At 49.6% G+C, this 21,210-nt stretch overlaps 8 protein-coding genes across 8 annotated transcripts; 3 read left to right on the plus strand and 5 right to left on the minus strand.

Annotated features, from left to right (window-relative positions):
• Positions 1-42: 42 nt before the first annotated feature.
• Positions 43-1,622, minus strand: N7525_001451 (serine/threonine-protein phosphatase 2A activator; the record flags this gene model as incomplete). Its single annotated transcript, XM_002557901.1, has 3 exons — positions 43-528; positions 581-932; positions 997-1,622. The coding sequence occupies 3 exons, from the start codon at positions 1,620-1,622 to the stop codon at positions 43-45; spliced, it is 1,464 nt and encodes a 487-aa protein (XP_002557947.1).
• A 143-nt stretch (positions 1,623-1,765) lies between these two features.
• On the plus strand, positions 1,766-3,432 carry N7525_001452 (uncharacterized protein; the record flags this gene model as incomplete). Its single annotated transcript, XM_002557900.2, has 2 exons — positions 1,766-3,266; positions 3,317-3,432. 2 exons carry the CDS (start codon positions 1,766-1,768, stop codon positions 3,430-3,432), a joined length of 1,617 nt encoding a protein of 538 aa, XP_002557946.2.
• Positions 3,433-4,679: 1,247 nt separating this feature from the next.
• Positions 4,680-8,724, plus strand: N7525_001453 (M protein repeat protein; the record flags this gene model as incomplete). The annotated part of the gene is made up of 3 exons (XM_061211901.1): positions 4,680-8,336; positions 8,452-8,522; positions 8,574-8,724. 3 exons carry the CDS (start codon positions 4,680-4,682, stop codon positions 8,722-8,724), a joined length of 3,879 nt encoding a protein of 1,292 aa, XP_061071127.1.
• A 416-nt stretch (positions 8,725-9,140) lies between these two features.
• Positions 9,141-10,355, minus strand: N7525_001454 (uncharacterized protein; the record flags this gene model as incomplete). The annotated part of the gene is made up of 5 exons (XM_061211902.1): positions 9,141-9,978; positions 10,037-10,038; positions 10,109-10,214; positions 10,270-10,279; positions 10,343-10,355. The coding sequence occupies 5 exons, from the start codon at positions 10,353-10,355 to the stop codon at positions 9,141-9,143; spliced, it is 969 nt and encodes a 322-aa protein (XP_061071128.1).
• Positions 10,356-10,899: 544 nt separating this feature from the next.
• Positions 10,900-12,033, plus strand: N7525_001455 (E3 ubiquitin-protein ligase; the record flags this gene model as incomplete). Its single annotated transcript, XM_061211903.1, has 1 exon — positions 10,900-12,033. One exon carries the CDS (start codon positions 10,900-10,902, stop codon positions 12,031-12,033), a length of 1,134 nt encoding a protein of 377 aa, XP_061071129.1.
• A 3,601-nt stretch (positions 12,034-15,634) lies between these two features.
• On the minus strand, positions 15,635-16,569 carry N7525_001456 (aromatic alcohol reductase; the record flags this gene model as incomplete). Its single annotated transcript, XM_002557894.1, has 2 exons — positions 15,635-16,486; positions 16,540-16,569. The coding sequence occupies 2 exons, from the start codon at positions 16,567-16,569 to the stop codon at positions 15,635-15,637; spliced, it is 882 nt and encodes a 293-aa protein (XP_002557940.1).
• A 1,656-nt stretch (positions 16,570-18,225) lies between these two features.
• Positions 18,226-19,059, minus strand: N7525_001457 (uncharacterized protein; the record flags this gene model as incomplete). The annotated part of the gene is made up of 1 exon (XM_061211904.1): positions 18,226-19,059. The coding sequence occupies one exon, from the start codon at positions 19,057-19,059 to the stop codon at positions 18,226-18,228; it is 834 nt and encodes a 277-aa protein (XP_061071130.1).
• Positions 19,060-19,792: 733 nt separating this feature from the next.
• On the minus strand, positions 19,793-21,072 carry N7525_001458 (alpha-ketoacid dehydrogenase subunit beta; the record flags this gene model as incomplete). The annotated part of the gene is made up of 3 exons (XM_002557892.1): positions 19,793-19,830; positions 19,894-20,459; positions 20,516-21,072. The coding sequence occupies 3 exons, from the start codon at positions 21,070-21,072 to the stop codon at positions 19,793-19,795; spliced, it is 1,161 nt and encodes a 386-aa protein (XP_002557938.1).
• Between the last annotated feature and the right edge of the window lie 138 nt (positions 21,073-21,210).

A 21,210-nucleotide genomic window follows, 5' to 3' on the forward strand; every position in this document is an offset into this window, starting at 1 on the left:
ACATTGATATTCGTATTACGTATTTCATATTCTTCTTCATTGTCATTTTGCCCAGGGAGCCTTGGTATGCACATCCGCATTACCATCCTGTGAAGGCGAAGACTGGAGTTGTGCAGACCAAGGTGCTCTGGTGGGTGCTATGGGGCCGGGGCGCATGCTTGAAGTATCTTGAAGAGCAGAAGGAACTCTGGTAGCGCCGCTAGGCGTTGAGCCTGGGACCCCCTCTCTTCTCGCACCGGCCCATGGGGCTGCTGTCGAGCCCATCGACGGAACAGCCTGCGTGCTTGCCCCGGGCTTAGCCCAGGGAGCCTGGGTCCAAGCCCCAGGCATAGGACGGGTAGCGGCAACAGAAGGGTGGCCAGAATCTGGCGCAACAGGACGTGCCTGAGGACCAGATGTTGTATGAACAGTGGAAGGGGGCAGAGGCGCATTTGGATCACGGTCCCAGCTGAACAGAGACCCGAAAGGGAAGTGCTGTACCACAGGGAATTTCGAGAGAACCTCCGCGTTGTACATTTTGATCATCCCCTGTAGTGAACCGTCAGCGCGAACATCCTCACCGGATATCAAGAGTGCGGACCTTATTGATCTTGCCCCAGCCAGCTCGAATGCCAGAAATATCGAACAACATGGGGCTGTGCTCCCAGAATGGACCTCTCTTCACATCATAAATGAACCCGATAGCAGAGAAATATAGATTAGTTTGGCGTTCTCTTTCAACAACTTTTGCATTGGCGACCCCAGCCGGGTCAGGTGCATTGAGAAGCGAGCCTTCTTCGGGAGTTAGGTCATTATCATTGATTGCAGGCGATAATTGTGCAGATCCAAAGATATAAGGGACGAACGAGTGATCATCAAGGCCCCAGACACCGTGGGAACCAGCAGGCTCAAGGTTGTATGTCTTAATGAGTAGTCTGACAAGCTCCAGATATCTAGGTGACAACAGTCAGTAAGTGACGAAGCATATCCGGCGTAAGAGATTCTTGATGGACGCACGGATGGATCACCCCGACCACGATTGCTCGTTCCTCCACGCCTGGATCGGTCTTCGGGAATCCGTTCAGTTTCCATATTCCGCCCAGGAAGGCCAGGAAGCTCAGTTCATGACCCGTACCATAGTCCAACCGCTGACCACTTCCCCAGCTGCCCAAGAAATATGATTTCAACTCCGTGCCCGCTGTTGCGCCCTCATCCGGTGATCCTCGATTCAAGAGGTCAGCTGGTAAGCATTCATTCAGCAGGTCGGACGCGCGACTTTCGACCACCTCAGTCCATCTCCGAAAACTGATATTTCCAAACCTCCGCGGGCCGGTATCTGGTGGGACCTCCTGTATTATGTCTTCAAGTTTCGAGAGAAGTCGCTGCAATTGTCGAACCGGAGCGGAGTATTGTATCGCATCACTTTTGAGTGTCCAAGTTTGTATAGTGTTGTCGGCCGCCTTCAGCGGAAACATAGACCGGTTGAGTTGTAGCACCCACGTCATGATATCAATGTAGGCTTTGGAGGTCAGGAAAGTCGATACATCTTGCGACTCGTGGATCTTTTTGTTCGGGTTGATAAATGTGTGGGGCGTAGAGGGGTCCAGAGTGGACAACACACGAATAACCGTGCCATTAGCCATGTTTGCTGAGGAAATCCGTTGGAGAGAGGAGGGAAAGAAGGTTGGAGGGGAAGCGGGATGTTCTTTGCGGCTCCACCAGAGCTCCGTTTACCGCGTCTGGCCTTCCAAAGGTTCATTTTTAACTTCCCCACGCGTTTTTGACGATGGCGCCAAAAAGATCCAACAATCTATCTACCGACTACACTCTTGGACTCTTGAATAATATCAATGCGCTCGGGCGCGATATGAGTATACAGGAACCCAAAAGGCACCGCCGCACCACCCCCCATGCCAACGTTTTTGATATTCCCACCTCTCCCTCGCCGACGAAAACCCGAAAGACCCCTCAAACCGAACCAAAAGATACGGGCCGTTTGAACCTGAGAAATCGTACAGTTCCTCGATTCGCGCGACCGGTTTCATCTCCCAACGTTTCCGACAATGAGGAAATTGGGGGGGCCAGCAACGACGAATCCGGGTCTGGCGACGGCGAGTCCGAATCTATTCAAGATGGATCTGGTGGAAGTGCAGAGGAGGAACTGGATGATAACCGCGACGAGCTTCAGCCCGAGGCTGAACATGATCCGTTCCCCGAACCAGTTGATCTGTTCCCAGCTGAAGATGAGGGTCCGGCTGATGACCAGGTTGGAGAGGAAGCTAGAAATGCACAAGATGATACATCTGAAGGCGGATCCGAATACGAAGACGAAGAAGACGCAGACGATCATTCCTCGGCCGAAGACCAGAATCATTCAACGCCCACCCAACAGATCGCAGATGTAGACACTCAGGAGATGCAAATCCTCGATAGTATACCGACAAACAAAAGGGATGGCACACATATAAGTCGCTTATCAGAGAATGCTCAAGAGTCGCAAAGTGCCTCATCGCAGCTTCAGGAAGTACCAGAGACACCAACAATCCAGTCACCCGGCCCGAATCAGGACCATCGCAAGGCCCGCTTCGATATCTTCACATGGCTGACCGAGACCACTAAAGAATCTGGGTTCAAGGATACCTGGGAAGCAATGCGCAAAACAAGAAAAACTCTAAGGGCCCATGCTGTTCCCTCTACAAAAGAACGTTTCGGGGGCATCATAAAGCTCATCCAGCGGCTACGAGGTCTGTTTGAAACAATGACCAATGATCCTGCTTCAGCTTCTTCCTTGAAAAACCAGTGCAGCCTCATCGCCAACAGCGTCTTTAAAGAGAACCAGTGGATCCTTTACACCGAAGCCCCAGAGGATGAACATAACGGTGCAGACCTGGTCAACCAGCTCGAAGCCCATATCGTTCCCCGATTGATTGACCTGGTCATACTCGGATTCAAGACTTACAGGACCATAGATAATCGGGGAGCGCGACATTTCCGCATTATCCTGGATTTGCTTTGGGGTTCCTGTGACAGGATATCTTCTCTCGCCCAGATGCATTATGATATTAGTGGGAGCGTGATGGCTTATTCTAAAGGGGCGATGAAACACGTGAAGGCTCTTAAAGACGCATTAGACGAGGGCCGGCTATCTGAGAAACCTCGGCGCATCCCTCAACGCCCTCTACCGTACAGGCATTTTCAGTTGGAAGAGATCGACAGCCACATTTATTGTGGACGGTGGACCTATGCAGAGAAGACTGCGCTCCGTGATGGCTTACAATTATATGGGGGTGAGTCTGTTTATTCCTCCCTTATCATGCTATTCTGACGGTATCAGCAGGCGAAGAACGATACGTCGATATTAAATGTGACGACACAATCGGCGGTCAACTCTCCCAGCGCATCCTGCAAGATATCCGGGGCCAAGCCATCAAACTTGGGTTGGATGATCCATGACCTAATCAAGTTGGGACATACTTAGAGACAGTATTACATGGGGTATTGGACTGTATAGTAGACTTTGCAAATACAAATACCCTTTGTCCACACCGAAAGAGTTGAATCTTTCAAGCGAAAGTTATATGTAAAGTATATATGTAAAGTATATAAATGTCCCAGTCCAATCCCGGGCCTTCCGCGAACCACAAACCGCGAACCAAACCCGTGGATTGTTTTGATATTCCACGACTACACAACAACACGTGGGTATACCAACAAGCCTTACTTAGGTACCTTCCTTCTTATTAGTAATATTTTCATAAAACTTGCAAGCCCGATAGGTCAGGTATTGATGAGGTAGTCATGGCTATAGCAGAAATCTCGTCCTTGGGCTCCTGATTCTGTTTCTGAGACATCTTGGGTACCTATGTAGGTGGTACGGAGACGAGAAGATTGCCCGACTATTGTAATGGATACCTAGGTACGTACTCTACATATGTAGATAAAGCTGCAAAGCTGCAAAGCTGCAAAGCAACTAATGAACGTACAAGACTGATCTTGAATCTAGTCAAGCCCGGCCTATATTGGCTGCATCCGGGTTAAACAGAAACTAAAACCCCGTAAGACAAAGGAGATACCCCAGATGCACGACCCCTAACTGGGGTTTTCTATAGAGAAAGTCAACAAAGTATGGAGCGGCGACCCCCCCCTCCTAAATTGACACCGCTTTCTTCTTTTTCCCGCTTTCCCCTTTTCTTCCCCAAAGCATCTCGACACCGTTTGCTTTTGTCAGTTTATTTGCTTTTTCTTTTTTAATTCTGGCCGGGACTTCTTTTGGTCTGGAGATCAGTTTTTGAGTAACTGTGCAATATTCCCATTGGAACGGCTGTGCGGCGCGTGAGTACATTCTTCTCTTTCCTGCATGTTTGTTTATAGACGGGAGCTTCGGTTGAGCTGGACAATGGCACTCAGTCCAGCCATGAGCGCAGTTGAATACCTTGAACGACCGCGAAATGAGGTTTAATGCTCGTCCCCAGCACGCTACAAGCTTCTGACGAGCCCATTGGGGTTGCATAAATTCGAGAGCTTGAATCTGGGGCCGAGAGCATACCGGCTGGACCATCATACGTTTAGGGGTTTGGATTTACCCAACCAGAGCTGACAATTGACAACGCTTCTTGTAGACAGCTCACTGCTACACGCCAACTGAACCCTACCGCGAAGCTTGCCCTCTTTAATACGTTAATTCCGAACAATCTACCAACATGTCATCGAACGACGAACCGGTCGTCGCCCCTACTCCTGTGGAGGTCGATGAAAATGAGCCCCCAGCTACCCCGATAGAGTCCAGCGTTGTCTCCGGAGGCGAAGAGTTGATTAAGTCCAGCCCCGAGGTATCAAAGGAAAGTCCCGCAGCCTCTCCGGCTAAGGCTAGCCCTGGTACACCTGGCGCTGCGAAGCGTCCTGTGTCTGGAACAGCTACCACCAAACGGCCCACTTCGTCCTCTGCAACGAAACCCACGACGGGTACCTCTCGCACGACTACCAGCACGCTGAACAAACCTCCCACTCGTCCTTCGACCACGACCACTCGGAAGACAATGAGCACCTCGACTGTCTCGTCCCACCGGTCTCGCATGTCAGTCAGCAGCTCTGCAGATGAGAAGCCTCGGTCTGTGGCGAGCTCGGGAGATGAGAAACGGGGAATCTCCGGCACTGCGAAGCGCATGTCCATGGCCGGTACCAGCTCGACTCGTGCTCCTCTCAGACCTACCTCGTCTTCCATCGACCGTAGATCGAGTGTTGCTGGTACCACCGCCGAGCGGAAGCCTGCCACCACAACTGCGCGCACGGCGACCTCGACAAGCAAGCCTGTGGGCAGGTTAACTTCGTCGACGACACCTGCGAGCCGGACTGCCACTTCCACCTCAACCACTAGACCTGCTACTGCTCGGCCAACTTCGACTACGAGCACAGTCAGATCTGCCACTGCCTCCGACCCCAAGAAGCGACTGAGTACGGTTTCTGGCTCAACTGGCCGTGCTAGTGATTCCGAGAAGCTACAGGCCCTTCAGACTAAGCTCACAGAGAGCGAGGAGACCGTCGCTAGTCTGAAGACTGAATTGGAGACTGTCAATGAGAAGCTCAGCCAGCTTTCTGTCTCGGCCGAAGAACCCTCGGGCGATGCTGGTGCCACCGAGGCTAGTCGCGCGGACCACACCGCAGAGATTGAGAAATTGACATCAGCCCATGCCGAGGAGCTCCAGGCCCTGCAAGCGCAACTAGACGAAGCGGAGTCCCAACGGAAAGAGCTAGAGCAGAGCTCGCAGAAGGAGCTGGAGGAAGCTAGACAATCTGCCGCCGCGCAAGGGGATGACAGGACAGTTGCCCTTCTTGACGAGCTCAAGTCAACACACCAAAGCCAGCTTGAGTCCATCGAAAAAGAGCTGGCAGAGCACAAGTCTGCAGCTACTCACTTCGAGGAGCAGATTAGCGCTCTGAAGAAGGAACTCGAGTTCCAGAAGGCTGCACTGGAGGAAGAGAAAGCTCTGGACCTCGAACATTTCAACCGAGAACTCAAGGGACGTGATCAGGTCCTGGAGAACCTTAACACGGAGATTGTCAAGCTGAATACGCTCAAGGAGCAGGAGGTCCGTGCTGCGGAGGAATCTGCCCAGGAGAGTGTCTCTGGTCTTCAAGAGCAAGTAGCCTCCCTCGAGGCGAAGCTTGCTGCAGCCGAGTCTCTTACCCAGGAGAGCGCTGCGCAGAACACTCTTGTTGCTGAGAAGGACCAAGAAATTACCGAGCTTAAGCAGACTCTTGAGAAGATTCAAACTGAGCTTCAGGAGGCACGCGACACCGCGGCCACTGAACTTTCATCAAAGGTCGAGGAATTGGAGACTGCCCATGAAGCTGCCATCGCAAACCTTAAGGCCGAACATGAATCTGCTATCGGTGAAATTTCGGCTTCCCACGCGGAGAAGCTCGCTGTTGCCATGGCGGCGGCGGAATCGAGCGAGGCAGAGCACAGCACGCAACTCCAGGAACTTCGTGATGCCCTCGAAGAATCGAAGGCCACTTCCCAGAAGGGACAAGGAGATGCCGTCACTGAGCTTAAGACCGCACATGAAGCAGAACTCAAATTGCTACAAGAAAAGTTGGAGGCCTCCGAGAATGCCCTCGGTGAGACCCGCCGTGCCCTCGACGAGGGTAACGCCTCGGCCCAAGACCTTGCCATTCAGGAGATCGACGCTCTTCGACACAAGTGTGAGTCGCTGGAATCCCAGCTGACTACTGGCACTGGGAAAATCAACGCGCTGCTCGAGGAGATGCAGAGCAAGCAGGCCGAAGCCGAGGCTATCCATCGCACTCTACGGGATGTTGAAGACCACTCCAAGCAGGAGGGTGTTCAGAAGGACAACAAGATGAAAGCTCTGGAGCAAAAGGCTGCAGAGGCCGCATCCCTTCTCGAGCAACATACCCTGCAGGCTGCCAGTGTGGCCGAAAAGCATGCACAGGCTCTGGAGGATTTGAAGGCTGAGCATGCTGCTCAGCTCGCATCTGAATTGGAGCGGGTCAAGGAGGCGTCGGGTTCCCATGACAGTGCTCTGAGCGATCTTCAGACGAAGCACGATGAGTTGCTTGCCGCAAACAAGGAATTGGAGTCTACTCACTCCACCCGTGTTCAGTCGCTTGAGGCTGAATTGAAGGCGGCGCTTGAAAGCCACGCTCGTGAGATTGCTACCCATACCGAGGGTCGCGAAAAGGAGACTATCGAACTTCAGAATCAATTCGAAGAGACTCAGGCGAAGTTGCAAGCTGAGATTTCCGCCTTGCAGAGTTCTAGCAAAGCTAATGCCGAGCTTCACGAGCAGCAAATTGCTGAGCTCCAAAAGGGCTTCGAAGAGACGAAGGCCAAGCTGCAGGCTGAGATTGAGGCCGCTCAAACCTCCAAGGCTGCTGATGTCGATGCTGAGCACAGCAAGGCAATTGCTGAACTGCAAAAGGGCTTTGAAGAGACGAAAGCCAAGTTGCAAGCTGAGATTGAAGCTGCTCAAACCTCCAAGGCCGCTGAGATCGATGCCGAGCACGGAAAGGCAATCGAGCAGCTTCTAACTATGCACGAGTCCAAGCTGTCCGGCCTCAGGGAGGAGCTCGAAGCTTCTAACAAGACCAAGATTGATGATCTCCAGAAGGCTCACGATGCAGCCCTGGCTAGTGTCAACGAGCAGTTGTCTCAGGCCAAGGCTGCTGTCCAAGACACATCCGCTCTGGATGACTTGAAGGCCATGGTCGCCGATCTGCAGGCCAAACTTGCCGACTCTGAGAAGGCCCACCTTGCGGTACAGGAATCTGCCACCACTGCTTCCAGGGAAATCGAGGGTCGTTACTCAGCTGAGCTTGCCAAGGTTCAGGCTGAGCATGCTGCACTTGGAGAGAAGTACCAAGCCGCCGTCACCCAGGTGGGTGAACTCGAGAAGCTTGCGAAGGACTCGGACAGCCAGAAGTCGCACCTCGAGTCGATTATGAAGCAGCTCTCTGAATCCCGCGACCAACTTCTCAAGGTCAAGGCAGATAACGCCGCCATCTCCGACTCGCTCGTTGATTGCAAGAACCAAAACAAGACCTTGTCCGAGAAGCTTGAGGCTGGTGAACGTGATCTGAACGATCAGATCGACAAGAACATGGGTCTCCTGAACCAGCTTGGCGATGTTGATTCCGATATCTCTGCCAGCCGACGACGGGTCCGCGAACTCGAAACCGAGCTCGCAGTTCTGAAGGCGGACAGTGGCGAGAAGAGCAGCTCCTCAGGTTTGGAGGCTAGCCGGTGGGCGACAGCTGATGAGGGTAGCGAGAACGCTGAAGATGGGGGTCCAGCCACAACGGAAGGTGAGGACCTAGGCCCATCCATTGAGGGAACGGTGGGAGATCCCCGATTGAAGAAGTCTTCCTACTCATCAGATCTTCCCGCATTCCACCCATTCACATGATTATGAAGACTATGTTAGCGTATACAGAGACTAATGCATTCCATAGATGGCAAGCATTCAGGAACAGCTTAAGCACATCCGAACAGCCAATGATGATTGGTACAGCGAGCATCACAGGTCGGTCAAACATGTGCTCGTATTAACCGAGAATTATGCTGACCCCTCCAGACTCATTGGCGAACTTGCCAATCTCTCCCGGCAAGCATCCTCCGAGTCTCTCAGCGCCTCGACCACACCCAATTCGGAAGTCCCACCAGCCCCCGAGCCAGAACCTGCTCGTACCCGCGCAGCAACAGTCTCATTTTTCAGTAAACGCTGAGTTTCGTGTGGATATGGCACCTTTCCGAGCTCTTAGTCGTGATGCAGCATGACTTTCCTTTGTTGAACCCTGTTTCACCCCCTGCTCTTGTGATTCTACTGTATGTAATAACTACGCAGGATACCCTGTCTTACTATGTCGGGGTTTCCCGCTATTCTTGTTTCAATATCTTTATCTACACATACAACTTGTTTGAGTTGAAGTTCTATTTTGCATTACTACAATGGTTAGATGGCCAGTTCTTAAGTCGCGCAAGGTGTAAGGGTTTGATGCTCGATACAAGCATGCCGGGATGGATAATTCAAGCGCAATGTTATGATCGAAAGCCTAGAACATAGTGGGTATCTCAAAGTAAAACAATAAGCCCAAAGAACGCCTCTCCCATATCCCGAAATAGTCAAAAAGGTGGATTCAAATCACTCCGAGTCGGAAGGGTAGCTGACCAGCGCTGGTTTTGGTGTCACGGCAGAGGAATTGACTTCTGTGCTGCCACTGGGATCTTCACGGAGGGATGGAGTCGAAGAGGCGACGGTTTTCCTCTTCTTGATGCTAGGTTTCCATACATTCTGGTTACCTGCATCCACCAGGAACGGATCAATAACAGCACGAGTATTCCCAACCAGTTCGCGGCGGAGCGAAGCCTTTCGGGTCGCAACCAGATCATCCTTCCTAAGCCGCTTCGAATGAGATTTCTTCTCTTCCGACCCCGTCTTCCGTGCAGGGTTTTCCGCCTGCTGCTCAAACATAGGACGGAGACGGGTCACTCGGGCCGCATGCGAGTCAACACCAGTCAGGTCCTCGCCAAATTCCACCATACTCGCTCTCTGCCGATCTTCCTCAGACTCATCCAGAAGCTCAATCCCGAGACTCATTTTGTCCTTGAGAGCCTCACGCTTCGACTCAGCTTTCTCAAGCCCCTTCCTCTCCTGCCGGAACGTCCTCCGCAGCCGCTTAGACTTTTCGTACGGATCCTCCCAATCACGTTTCTGACGTTCCTGAAGTTCGAGAATGCGAGTCGCCTCCGTCTTCGCACGAAGCTTATCCTCAATCTTCCCCTCGATCTTCGAAAACGGGTCCTTCTCCGCGGGATCCATCTCTCGCGCGTGCGGCTTGATAGCAATCTCCCCGGGCTGCAGCTCCTTGTCCTCGCCGGTGTCGCGTTTCCGTCCACCCTCGGTAACAACGTATGCCGTGTTCTGCGGGTCGGTTTTGATTTCGATGGTTCCGCCGCAGACAGTGTGTTTCATGCGGAAGCTGTAGATCGGCGTTGAGTAGTAGTTGCCGACTTTTTTTTCTCTGCGTTGAAGCGCACACCTTGTCCGATTATTACGGGGTGTGGCTTGCAGTTTGTGCACCAAACTGCGAAAGGCATTTCGAAACGTACGATTAGTGCGCCGGTTGTGTGTAGGTGGCGCGCGCGCGCGCCGAGTGGGTGCTTCCCCGCGAGTTTGTTTGCCGTTGTCAGGCCTTCCTGATCTGGCGGGACATAACTGTTTCAAATGTCAGTATAGGGGGATTATGTGGATAACAGGATATTTTGCTAACCGTCCCATGTCTATTAAGAGGGTATGTTAGTCGACTGCTTCGCATGTTCTTTTGAGGTGGGATTAAGACTTACTGAAGCCCTGCATCTTGGGCGAGTTGGGTAGGTTTCGCGCAGTTGATGTTAGAGAGTACCCAGGCTACTGGCCGTGCTTAAAGACAGCCAGTCTGAGTTGACAGTGTTGCAGAAGTGAAGTTGTCCGCGGGACCAAGTTAATCGGAGATATCGGGATTAAGATGGCTGACTCATCATGTTCTTTCCGGAAGGTTTACCTGGGCACGTGCCCACCGGTGGGTCCTACTGTGGCATCTATACAACATACTGAAGAGAGCATCACCGGGATAAAAAATTCAAAAATAGATATGCTATTTACACAAAGTTGACAAAGAAAAGCTTAGCAGGATAACAACAATGATGACACTTGATAACTTGGACACACATCGACCTCATCATCATACTTCGTCATACACTCACTCTATTGAATAACTTTTTCGTTCAACCGATATTCTTACGAGAACTTGCTAAACTAGGTGGATGCTTTTGTGCATCTTCTCCTCCATTTATCCCTTTTTGGGAGAGCCCCTCCCTGAGCAAGATCAAGCGGTCCATCCTTTGAAAGGCTTCCTCGAAGAATGGACCAAGACACGCACCAAGATACAGACTCTCTAGCGTTGGAGCTGCTTTTGGAAGACGTGGACACCAATATTGACTGGTTCGAGACACAGCAGCAGCTGCTGAAGGCTTCGAATCAACCAGCCAACAGGCTAGAAGAACTCGAGCCCGACGAGCTGGTGGCATTCCGTCTATGGAAATCCGAATTTGAAAGAGTAAGAGTCTTATTGAGTGACATGCAGTTGGCCACAGCGCTGTCACTCGAAGTAAAAAGGACATTCACCAAACGTATTTCTGCCGCTATCGAAAAACTACTTCTCTCTTACTGTGCCATCTGCTTGGATCTGCTATTGGAAGACTTGAACACCAAGATTGACGGGCTCAAAACACAGCTGCAGCTGATCAAGGCAGCAGATCAATCAGTTAACTTGCTGGAAGAGCTCGAGCCCGACAGGGGAGTGGCACTTCGCATATGGAAATCCGAAATCGAAAAACAAAGAGTCATATCGAGTGACTCGCAGATGGTCACAGCTTCGTCGCCCCAGAAAACAAAGACATTCGCCAAACGTATCTCTACCGCTATCCAAAAGTTACTTCTCCCTCTCAAGAACATCATGCGCTCCATCAAAGCCTCCGTCTTGACCCACTCCAAGCCCGAGGCCTGCAGCTCCTGTACAGAAGTCCGCAGCGAAGTCTTCAAAACACAGTGCTCCCACATCTATTGCAAGAACTGTCTAACTTATATGGTAACAAAATCCCTACAAGGTGAATCGTCGTTCCCCCTTCAATGCTGCCACAAGCCAATTGAAGGCTCGAGCATGAAGAAGATGATAGGGTCTGCATTATCCCAAGAACAAAAGAAGAGGCAAACCGAGATCAGTGATCGAGACCGAACCTACTGTTCAGATGCAAAATGCTCTCGATATATCCCACCAGTAGTAAAGTTTTGGCCAAATTTTACTTCCCAAACGGTTGGCACCTGCAAGTGTGGCGTACGGACGTGCAGGAAGTGCAAGAGGAATGCCCATGCGGGCAAGTGTCTGTACCAACTAGACCAGTCGTTGGAGAAATTGATGAAGAAGAAGAAATGGCAACGGTGTGCTAAATGTGGCCGTGTGATTGAGCTCAGTCAGGGCTGTTCTCATATCACGTAAGTCCTTTGTTGACCCGTGGACCCTTTCTAAACTCCCTCAGCCATTCGGGATTTACTGACCCTTGGTAGTTGTATTTGCAGAGCCCAGTGGTGCTACAGCTGTGGGAAGAAGTGGAAAACTTGCGACTGTTCGGTATAGGCTGAACGAAATCCGGATAATTCCATGAGCCCTAAGGATTTGATGACTAGAGACCGTGTGGGTAGGATATAGGATCACTCCCACGGAACCTGGTCCGAAGAACGAAATATTTGGTTTGAGTACACTTGGCTTGGAGGAATAGGATTGTAATCTGGCATATATCTGAGATTGCTCGATCACTTACCTGTGAGTGATGTGCCGTTGCTTGATTTCTTAAAGGCAAGCCAATTGATACTTTTATATTGCTATACAAGCGAGAAATGATATACATAGATACTATTAGGGCTATGCGTAGTACGAACTTGTTTGAGACATGACGCTACCAAGACTAAAACCTTTGAGAGATCGTTAATACGTGTAGCCAACTAACTAGTTAACTATTATTTGCGCTGTGTGGCCTTGTTTTCCAGGTGTTCACGTGGTATATACGTAGTATCAACCTCACCACCAACTTATTTTCTTATTTCCCCTCTGTAGAAGCTCCAAAGTATTCCAAGGAGTTTATCCATTTTTCTAACACATATTCCACTCGGCAACATTCAAAACACTGCCACCATCACATGGACTGCGACACGGATCAAGACACGCAGTCTAAGACAATATAGACAGGACAAAGACTCACATTTATGAGGCGTTGAATGAAGGACCAGCATGAGCAACGTCAGTATGGGTACAGCTATGTCAATGGGATTAGAGACAGAAAATGACTTGTCCAAGTACAAGAAAAAAAGATCCTCTTCCAATTCCCTCCGTATCGACATCCAGCAACTTGGCGATTCCATCGAAAATGCCATCAACTTGGTCGACTCCGCTAAATCCGAGATTTGGCGCGAGTGTGTCTCATGCCGAGACGATCACATCCAAGATGACATGATCAAAACGAAGTGCTCACATTTCTATTGCAAGTGTTGCCTGGTCCGCCTGTTCAAAAACGCTTTGCGTGACGAATCCTTGTTTCCTCCTCAATGCTGCCACAAACCAATTGCAGCCTCGGAGAAGATTGTTGGACCTGTATTGGTTCAAAAGCACAAGGAGAAGGCAATCGAGCTCAAGGACCCCGACCGGACATATTGTTCTGACTCCAAGTGCGCTCAATACCTCCCACGAAAGGCCACACCAACTCGGGTTTGCAAATGTGCCAGCTGTGGAGTACGAACATGCAGGAAGTGCAAGAAGCACGCCCATCCGGGAGACTGTGTATATAAGCTTGATGCGCTTCTGGAGGAATTGGCAGATCGCAAGGAATGGCAGCGATGCTCTAATTGCTGTCGTCTGATTGAGCTCAGCACGGGCTGTAATCACATCAGGTAAGAGCTATTTCGTTTAATGTCTTTTCATAATTCTATTGAATGTTTGGACTCACATCTACTAGGTGCTTTTGCAAGTTTGAATTTTGTTATTTTTGCGGGAAACAGTGGAAAACGTGCGACTGTCTCTACGCAGATGAAGAGTATCTTTACGAACGAGATTACTGAACTAGCCGACTCAAGATAGTGCTACAGGTTTACCTTGCAGTTGGCAGGATAAGGTACTGGCCATCTGGGATATTGGTATGGGAGCGATCTAAAGGCAGTTGGTATGGAAGGGTAAGAATGTGGTTTACATGGGGCCTTTGACTCAATCTCATTTTTTCTCAAGGAATAGCCTGAAATGCTTAATAACCTATGAGAAGTTTCTGACTTATGGAGTTGACTACTTGATACATCCAGTGCTGTTTTTTGATATGTAAACATTCGTAATAGTAGTAGACTGTAGAGCATTAGACACATATGTTAGCCGTCATAGTTACATGGTCTTCTCAATATTTATGGATTGTAGTAAACTTTCTGTGAATACGATAAATTATGATCTCACAGAACTCTTTATACTCATTATAAATGACTTGCAGAGGGAGACCTGACAAACATGGAACATTCTTGACATTTCAAGCACTATTCCACCCCGCTTCGCAAGAGTATCTAATATCAACAGTAGACGGAATCTGGACCCAGGCCAGAAGAGCAGCAACCGACCCGTAACATAGTTGGGAGAACTCGTGATGCAGATTTTGGCACTCACAAGTAACTTGGACCCAGCCCCGTCACCGGGGAAAAGGGCGGGAAAAACCACTTCGACAGGTCGCAAAGTGGAAGGGAAGAGGTCTGCAGAGCCGCAATATATTATCGAATGATAGCAATGTTGACTTACTTAATGAAAGCTCGAATGATGATGCCGCCGAAACCAGCGAAGAAGAAACCAAGACTTGTACATCTTGTTCGGAAGAGTATCCACTGTCAGATACTATTCAAACAGAATGTGCTCACAATTATTGCCGCGAATGTATTCTGCGCTTTTTCGAGAGTTCCCTTAAGCATGAAGCCCTCTTTCCTCCTCGATGTTGCCGCTTGCCGATTCGTGTCTCTACCGCCGTCGAGGATATGTTAGGCATCGAGATGATAAAGAGATACCAGGAACGGAAGATCGAAGTCAATGACCTTAAGAGGACTTACTGCTCAAACCGAACCTGCTCTCACTATATCCTGCCACAGAACATTCGTCACGGGGTAGGGCTCTGCGGGTTTTGTACGGTTCGAACGTGCACCGGTTGCAAGAAGCAGGCACACAGAGGGGGTGATTGCAATGAGCACACTGCTTTTAATGACGAGAAGACCAATGATGATTTGCTGGAAAAACTAGCAGAGAAGAAGAAGTGGAAACGATGTTCGAATTGCTCTAGGATCATAGAGCGTATAGATGGCTGTCTTTCAATATTGTAAGTCGAATTTTGTCCCTAAGCTTACAAACCTGGGAAAACTGACCACGTTCTAGCTGTCGGTGTGGAACAAACTTCTGCTATGGGTGTGGAAAAAAGCAAAGCATCTGTAGATGTTCTAGTAACCCTCACGCTAACCAGCGATGAAAGCCCGAAGGCTATGCTATGCAACCAAACAGAAATTTGATGCGAATAGAGGAATGGATAATACAGAGTACGAGTATGGGAGGTTGAACAATGATCCACGCCGTTTTGATTTGTCTTTTTTGCCCTTGATATGTTGTCTTGATGGCTTGGACTTCTATGATTACATCTGTGTTCGATGGGCTTAATGGAAGCCCTGAGTAATCCAGAATTAATTCCAAATTCTCGACATTTCCCTTGTATTGAGGTCGTCGAGAGCCAAAAGGAGACCATAGACAAGGTTAAGTCCACACGTATCCTCTTTGATGAATCGACTGGTGAGGTCTCTTGTCTTTTTGTCGGTCTCCTACCTCCAGTTTCTGCTCTATCATTACCAGATTCTTTCTCCCAAGAATTACTTTACCTCGAGGCCATATTAATGGCCTTCAGACCTGCTTTCTACGAAAGCTACAAATAGATAGGTATAGTCATCGCGAAATCCGAAGACCAAGATGATCGAATTGCTAGGCGCTTAACGTACATACTTCAATTGAGCATCTGAGATTATTTAAATATCAAAAAGAGCATTCACTGGCGGGTAAGACTGCGGAGTTCCTCCTTAGACAGGGTCTTCAGGCCAAACAGCTCGTTAGAAATCTTCTCAGAATCGAAGAGAGAGCCAAATCCTTCACCAAAGATAGCCCGCAGAATAAACTTGGGAGCAAAGGTCGCCGGGTTAGGGGCCGGCTTGGCCAGTTCTGCAAAAGCCTCCTGCTCTAGGTCTGTGGTCTGAACAATCTTCGTCTCGAGGCTCTTGCCGAACAGCTCCAGCAGCTCATTCTGGGTGACTCTAGCATCATTGATATAAACGAGGGAGTTCTCAGTGGCTTCGAGGTTGTTGATGATTCCAACAACTCCCTTGCCGACGCCACTGAGAGTAGTAGCACTAAAACGGCGATCACCGCCATCATACAGTGTAACCGGGCCAGCGAGATTCAGCAAGAAGCCTTTCTCGATACCCCAGTCGAGGAAGGGGCCAGTAACGAGCAGGGAGTAGCTGAGGCTGGATTTCTGGGCGACGTTCTCGAGATATTCCCTAATGCCGACCTTATCACCAAAGACAGGCAACTTGGAGACAAGGGGATTCGTGGTATCGCAGCCGTATTCCGAAGGGATAAATCGCTTAACACCAGTTGCTACTGCTGCGTCGATCAAGCGCAGGTGGGTGGACTTGGGGACTGCGCCGACATTCAAAGTATTGACTACAGCATCCTGACCGGAAAGAGCGGCCTTGAGCGAGTCGAGAGACTCATAGTCCACCTGTACAACGTGGACACGGGAGTCAAAGGTTTTATCGCTGCCCTGCCGAGTGAGGACAGTCACGTCAAAGCCTGCGGCGAGAAGCTCCTTGAGAACTGCAGGACCGAGGTTTCCACTAGCCTGGTGATCATGTTAGCGAACGAAATATTGTGAGAGTCACTGGGCTGACTTACTCCGGCAAGGGCAACCTTAATGCTCGTCATGTTGAAGTTTCGAAGAAGTAATTACAGGTCGGCTTTCCAACGAGTAAGTAGTTGCTGTAAGGCTAAATAAAGTATTTAGAGAAACGAATAGAGTGTAAGTGTTGTCCAATTCGAAGGCCCCAGGTGGAGGGCTTAATGCCCTTTGTATGCTCCGTGATGCCATGCCATATTTGCAATACCGACTCTGCATATGGCTTCCGGAGATTGATTACAGAGCCATTGTACTACTTACCTACTTAGATTATGAATTGTGTACCTACCTGGGTATATGTCTCGGACCGATTTCAAAGCATCGCGGAAATGCCAAGGATTAGTAGGCGGCATTATATTCAAAGTCCGAGCCGCTGACGAATATCTTGGGAATACCTACTGGACATAATTCCGCACTTGGTTATCAATCAGTCGCTTTCCAAAAATAATTTAATTTGATGATATATCAATGTCTCAAATCACGCAATCCTTCTCAATATTCCACTAGCTTCCAAGGTTCACACCAAGTCCACGGGGTATTCACTTTGGTTATTAATATATGAAAGGACCTCGGGAATCCCATCTGTATTCATTAATGCCGCTGATCTCTATTAACATGGATAATACCAAAGCATAGGGCTTTGAACACGTCCACCTGTGCGTTGCACTCGCCGTCCTTGCCTCTTTCAGACCCTCAACTACCTGTAGGATTCAATGTGTTCAATTCAAGCCTTATCATACTTGAACAATGAATAGCATATAAGCAGAGGCAAAACTTGATCACGATCCGGGATAGGTACCAAAGCCTAGAGAACCTTTTCATTACTATTGCCTATCAAATGTGCTGCAAGATCACGGAGGATCCGAAGAGAGTCAGGTACCCGACCTTAGACCGAGACAGATGCCTACCAACATTTGAGGCCGGTTGTCTACAGAATGTTGAAGATATCTCTCCGGGAATCTACACGGTCGTATTCAAGTAACACAAGCTGGCTTATAGAACGATCGACCACCCTATCTATGAGCCTGGAGACACAAATAATATTTTTAAAAAGATTGATGCCCTTACACAGCTCCGCGTCTAAGAGCACACGAAGGCTGGAATAGAAATTGATACGTCAATTCAATAGTCCCACCATGAAGTCTTCACTAAAATACTCGACTAAATACCAATGAACCCTTTCACAGCTCCTTCACCTCCTCGATTAGAATCTATATCTTCGGCAGTCATTGCAAGCTTGGAGTCCACACTGCCTGCATTCGAGAATGTAATCGGGCATCCAGTCCCCACATTCTTCACATGCAGCGGCGACCGTGACCCTTTTCCACACCACATCATGGTCGCATTCATGCTGCGCCACTAGGAACTGGGCTGCTTGTTCAACAGCCTGGGGTGCAGGGGCCGGCTGGTTCCGACCCGCAATCAGCCCCGCTCGCTCCTGGAGCCTAGCCTCGTCCCAATGGGGACATTCGCACTGCTTCCATCGCGCAGAACATACATAGCAGAATTCATAACGACAACGGCACCTGGAGTATTGCGTGCATATTAGCATAAGTAGCCAAAGTCTCAAGCAGTTTTGATGTCGACGAGACAAAAGTCTTACGTGATATGATTGCAGCCGCTACGAAGCTCAACAAGATGACTGCAATTAGAACATCTTTGCCATCCTTCTGCCCTTGCAAGCTCTAGGACCTCTGCGCAGTCGTCAACACATTGTCCTTGATGGTTGATCTTCTTGCAGAGGGTACAAGTTTGCCGATTGCACACTCTGCAGGTTGCGATTGTACCATGGACATATGCTGGCAGAATGTATCGAGAGCAAGCAGGATCTGAGCAATAAGTACGATGTCGATCTCCATGTTCGATCGTTTTTTCCTCGAATCTCGCCCACAGCTCATCATTGATGATACCACGCGCACCTTCCAATGGCAAAGGTTGCCGGCAACAACGAGGGGGAACAAGCTTTCATCAGCTAGGGCGTTTTGGAGTAGGCGGATGACACATCCTTGACAATAGACATGTGAACAGCTATTCTGAATCGTGTCGGACTCGGGGCGACTTTCAGAGCAAGCAATGCACTCCCTCAGGACAACAGGAGGAGGTGCCGCCGGGATAGTCGTGAAATCTTCCCGCTGGTGGACTTGGGCTTGGGCATCTGGGACGGGAATCACGTCTAAGGTGCCAGGAGGTGCTTGCTGGGGGGAAGGTGCGTGACCAGGAGGTGCTACACGAGCTGCCGGAGCTTCATCCACCTCACGATTACGGATATCTCGAAGAATGGCGGCCTGGTCGGACCGTGATTCTCTCGATAACTGTATGGCCGCTCGGAGGCCGTGTTGGGTAACCCTTCGCCATCGAAGCTCTCTTCGCCATTGCAATAGAGCAAGATTTTGATCACGAATTGGCGCTGTTCCTCCGTTTCCATAGCGTTTCAACAATCTCAAAGCCTCTTCAACCTCTTCCAATTCAGTTTGTAAGACAATATCAATTGTGTCAAGGTCCGTTCTGTTGTGAGCCATAGTGAAGGCGTACCATGTCAGGTCGAGGACAACATTCACTCAGATGTAACCAGAGATTGTTTGCATCTCATGGCTCGATGACCGAGGACAAGGGTATATTGGGATTGAGGCAGATTGAAAGATGCAAAATTGGCGGTCGTCTAATTTGGTAAGCAAAGTAAAGAGATTCAGAAGTCAGATATCGATGTAAGATGGAGGAGACTGATGTGGTTTCAACCAAGGCAGACAGAGTGAGTAGATCGAGGAAGAGAGAGAAGTGGGAAGAGACAAGCCTGGAACGACGCTTGGGGGAAAGGTGCACGTGGACACGTCAAGACGAATTTTGGGAAAGAACGAGGGAAGAGCCCGAAAGGGAAGGCACCGGGGCCACAATCGAGAAACGCCCGAGAAAGAAGAAACAGAAGATCCTAACCGCGATTGGTTCTGGATGAAATGCCTGGTCTTCAGATCTCTACATCATATGAGTACAGCTGAAACTCCGGAAAAAAATGGTGATGATATACAATCAACATGCAGTTTGGTGCGAATACTGGCAGCTAAGAACAGTATGTAACATCATCTGTGCAGCCATTGAGAAGAAGACAGACTACATGGAGCCAACAAAGTTCATGTTGACAATTTTTTGCTTGATTCAATTCCTTGGACCTGATCATAATCGCTAAGTTGCAAGTGATAATGTACTTAGGTAGAACTGGCTTGCGTATTATTATAATCTACTGGGAGACTTCCCAGTTCAATATTCAAGTGTTTGTTTAATTGCGTCGTAGATTCCTGGAGTAAGAAGAACATGGGTTAGTGATAACAGGAACACAACGAAGAGAATTGGGTACTCACTTGCAACATCGGGCAGAATGAATTGCTCGTAACTCAGCCCAGTATGTGTGCTCCACCCAGCAACTCGCTTGACGGGGGCTTCAAGACGTAAGAAGGCACTCTCCTGGATCGTCGATGCAACCTCTGCACCCACACCGTAGTTAACCATACTCTCATGCACGACAATGGCTCGACCAGTCTTTTTGACACTGTCGATGACAGTTTGCCTATCCCAGGGATATATGGTTCGCAGATCAATAAGTTCCACGTTGACACCCGGCATAGCCTTCTCAACGGCAGAGATAGCAGAAGAGCATAGGTAAAGAGGCTGTCCATATGAAATGATGGTCAAGTCGTTGCCTGGTTTAATGACCTCAGCCTTACTGAGTGGAATGGTGTAGTATTCATTCGGGACATATTCCACGGCTGCACGGTAGAGGATCTTGGGCTCCATAAACACCACCGGATCATTGTGCTCAAAGATAGAAGACAGAAGGAGTCCCTTTGCTTGAGCAGGGGAGCGTGGCATGACTACTCGCAAACCGGGGATATGTGCGAAGAGCGACTCTGGCGATTGAGAGTGGTACCTATTCCAATCAGTCAATTGGCATACCAACTTGCTTGGCACCCGGATACAACGTACAGAGCACCGTGTCCAACCGCACCACACGGCATGCGGATGACGAGACCTCCAGCATTAATGCCTGTCCCACCTTCACGATACCGAAACTTGGCCGCCTCATTCACGATCTGATCGAACGCTGGAAACACGTAGTCGGCGAATTGGATCTCAGCGATAGGCTTCATCCCTTCCACTGCCGCTCCAATTGCAAACCCCGCAATGCCTTGTTCTGTCAAGGGGGTGTTGAACACTCTATCCGACCCAAATTCGGTTTGGAGATCCATTGTGCATCGGAAGACACCACCAAACCCAACATCTTCGCCAAACACGATAGTTCGATCGGATTTGGATAGTGCTGTGCGCAATGCCGAATTGATTGCTTGGTAGAGGTTGAGTCGTTTACTCGTGGCGCCTGCAGGATACTCTGTATTTGACAAGGAGGACGAGGTGTGGTGTAAAATTGGAGTGGTTTTGTAGTCAACAGGTAGGTTCAGCTTTGCCGCCGTACTGGGAGCTCCAGAGTAGAACCGGCGAGGAGCTTGGGCGAAAGACCGAAAATGAGTTCGCAAAGAAGTCATCCCAGCTAGAATTATGAGAATTGTGGGATCTTAACAGAATGTAAATACATGAGTTCTCTTCTCCGAAGGGATGATTGCCTTTAAAGTCGCTCCTTGTTCATTGTCCGGGGCATTGCGCGGGGAAACGCCGCGGATAGC

Source organism: Penicillium rubens (genome assembly GCF_028828025.1).
Source record: "Penicillium rubens strain IBT 27055 chromosome Unknown utg000001l_segment0_segment0, whole genome shotgun sequence".
NCBI lineage: Eukaryota > Fungi > Ascomycota > Eurotiomycetes > Eurotiales > Aspergillaceae > Penicillium > Penicillium rubens.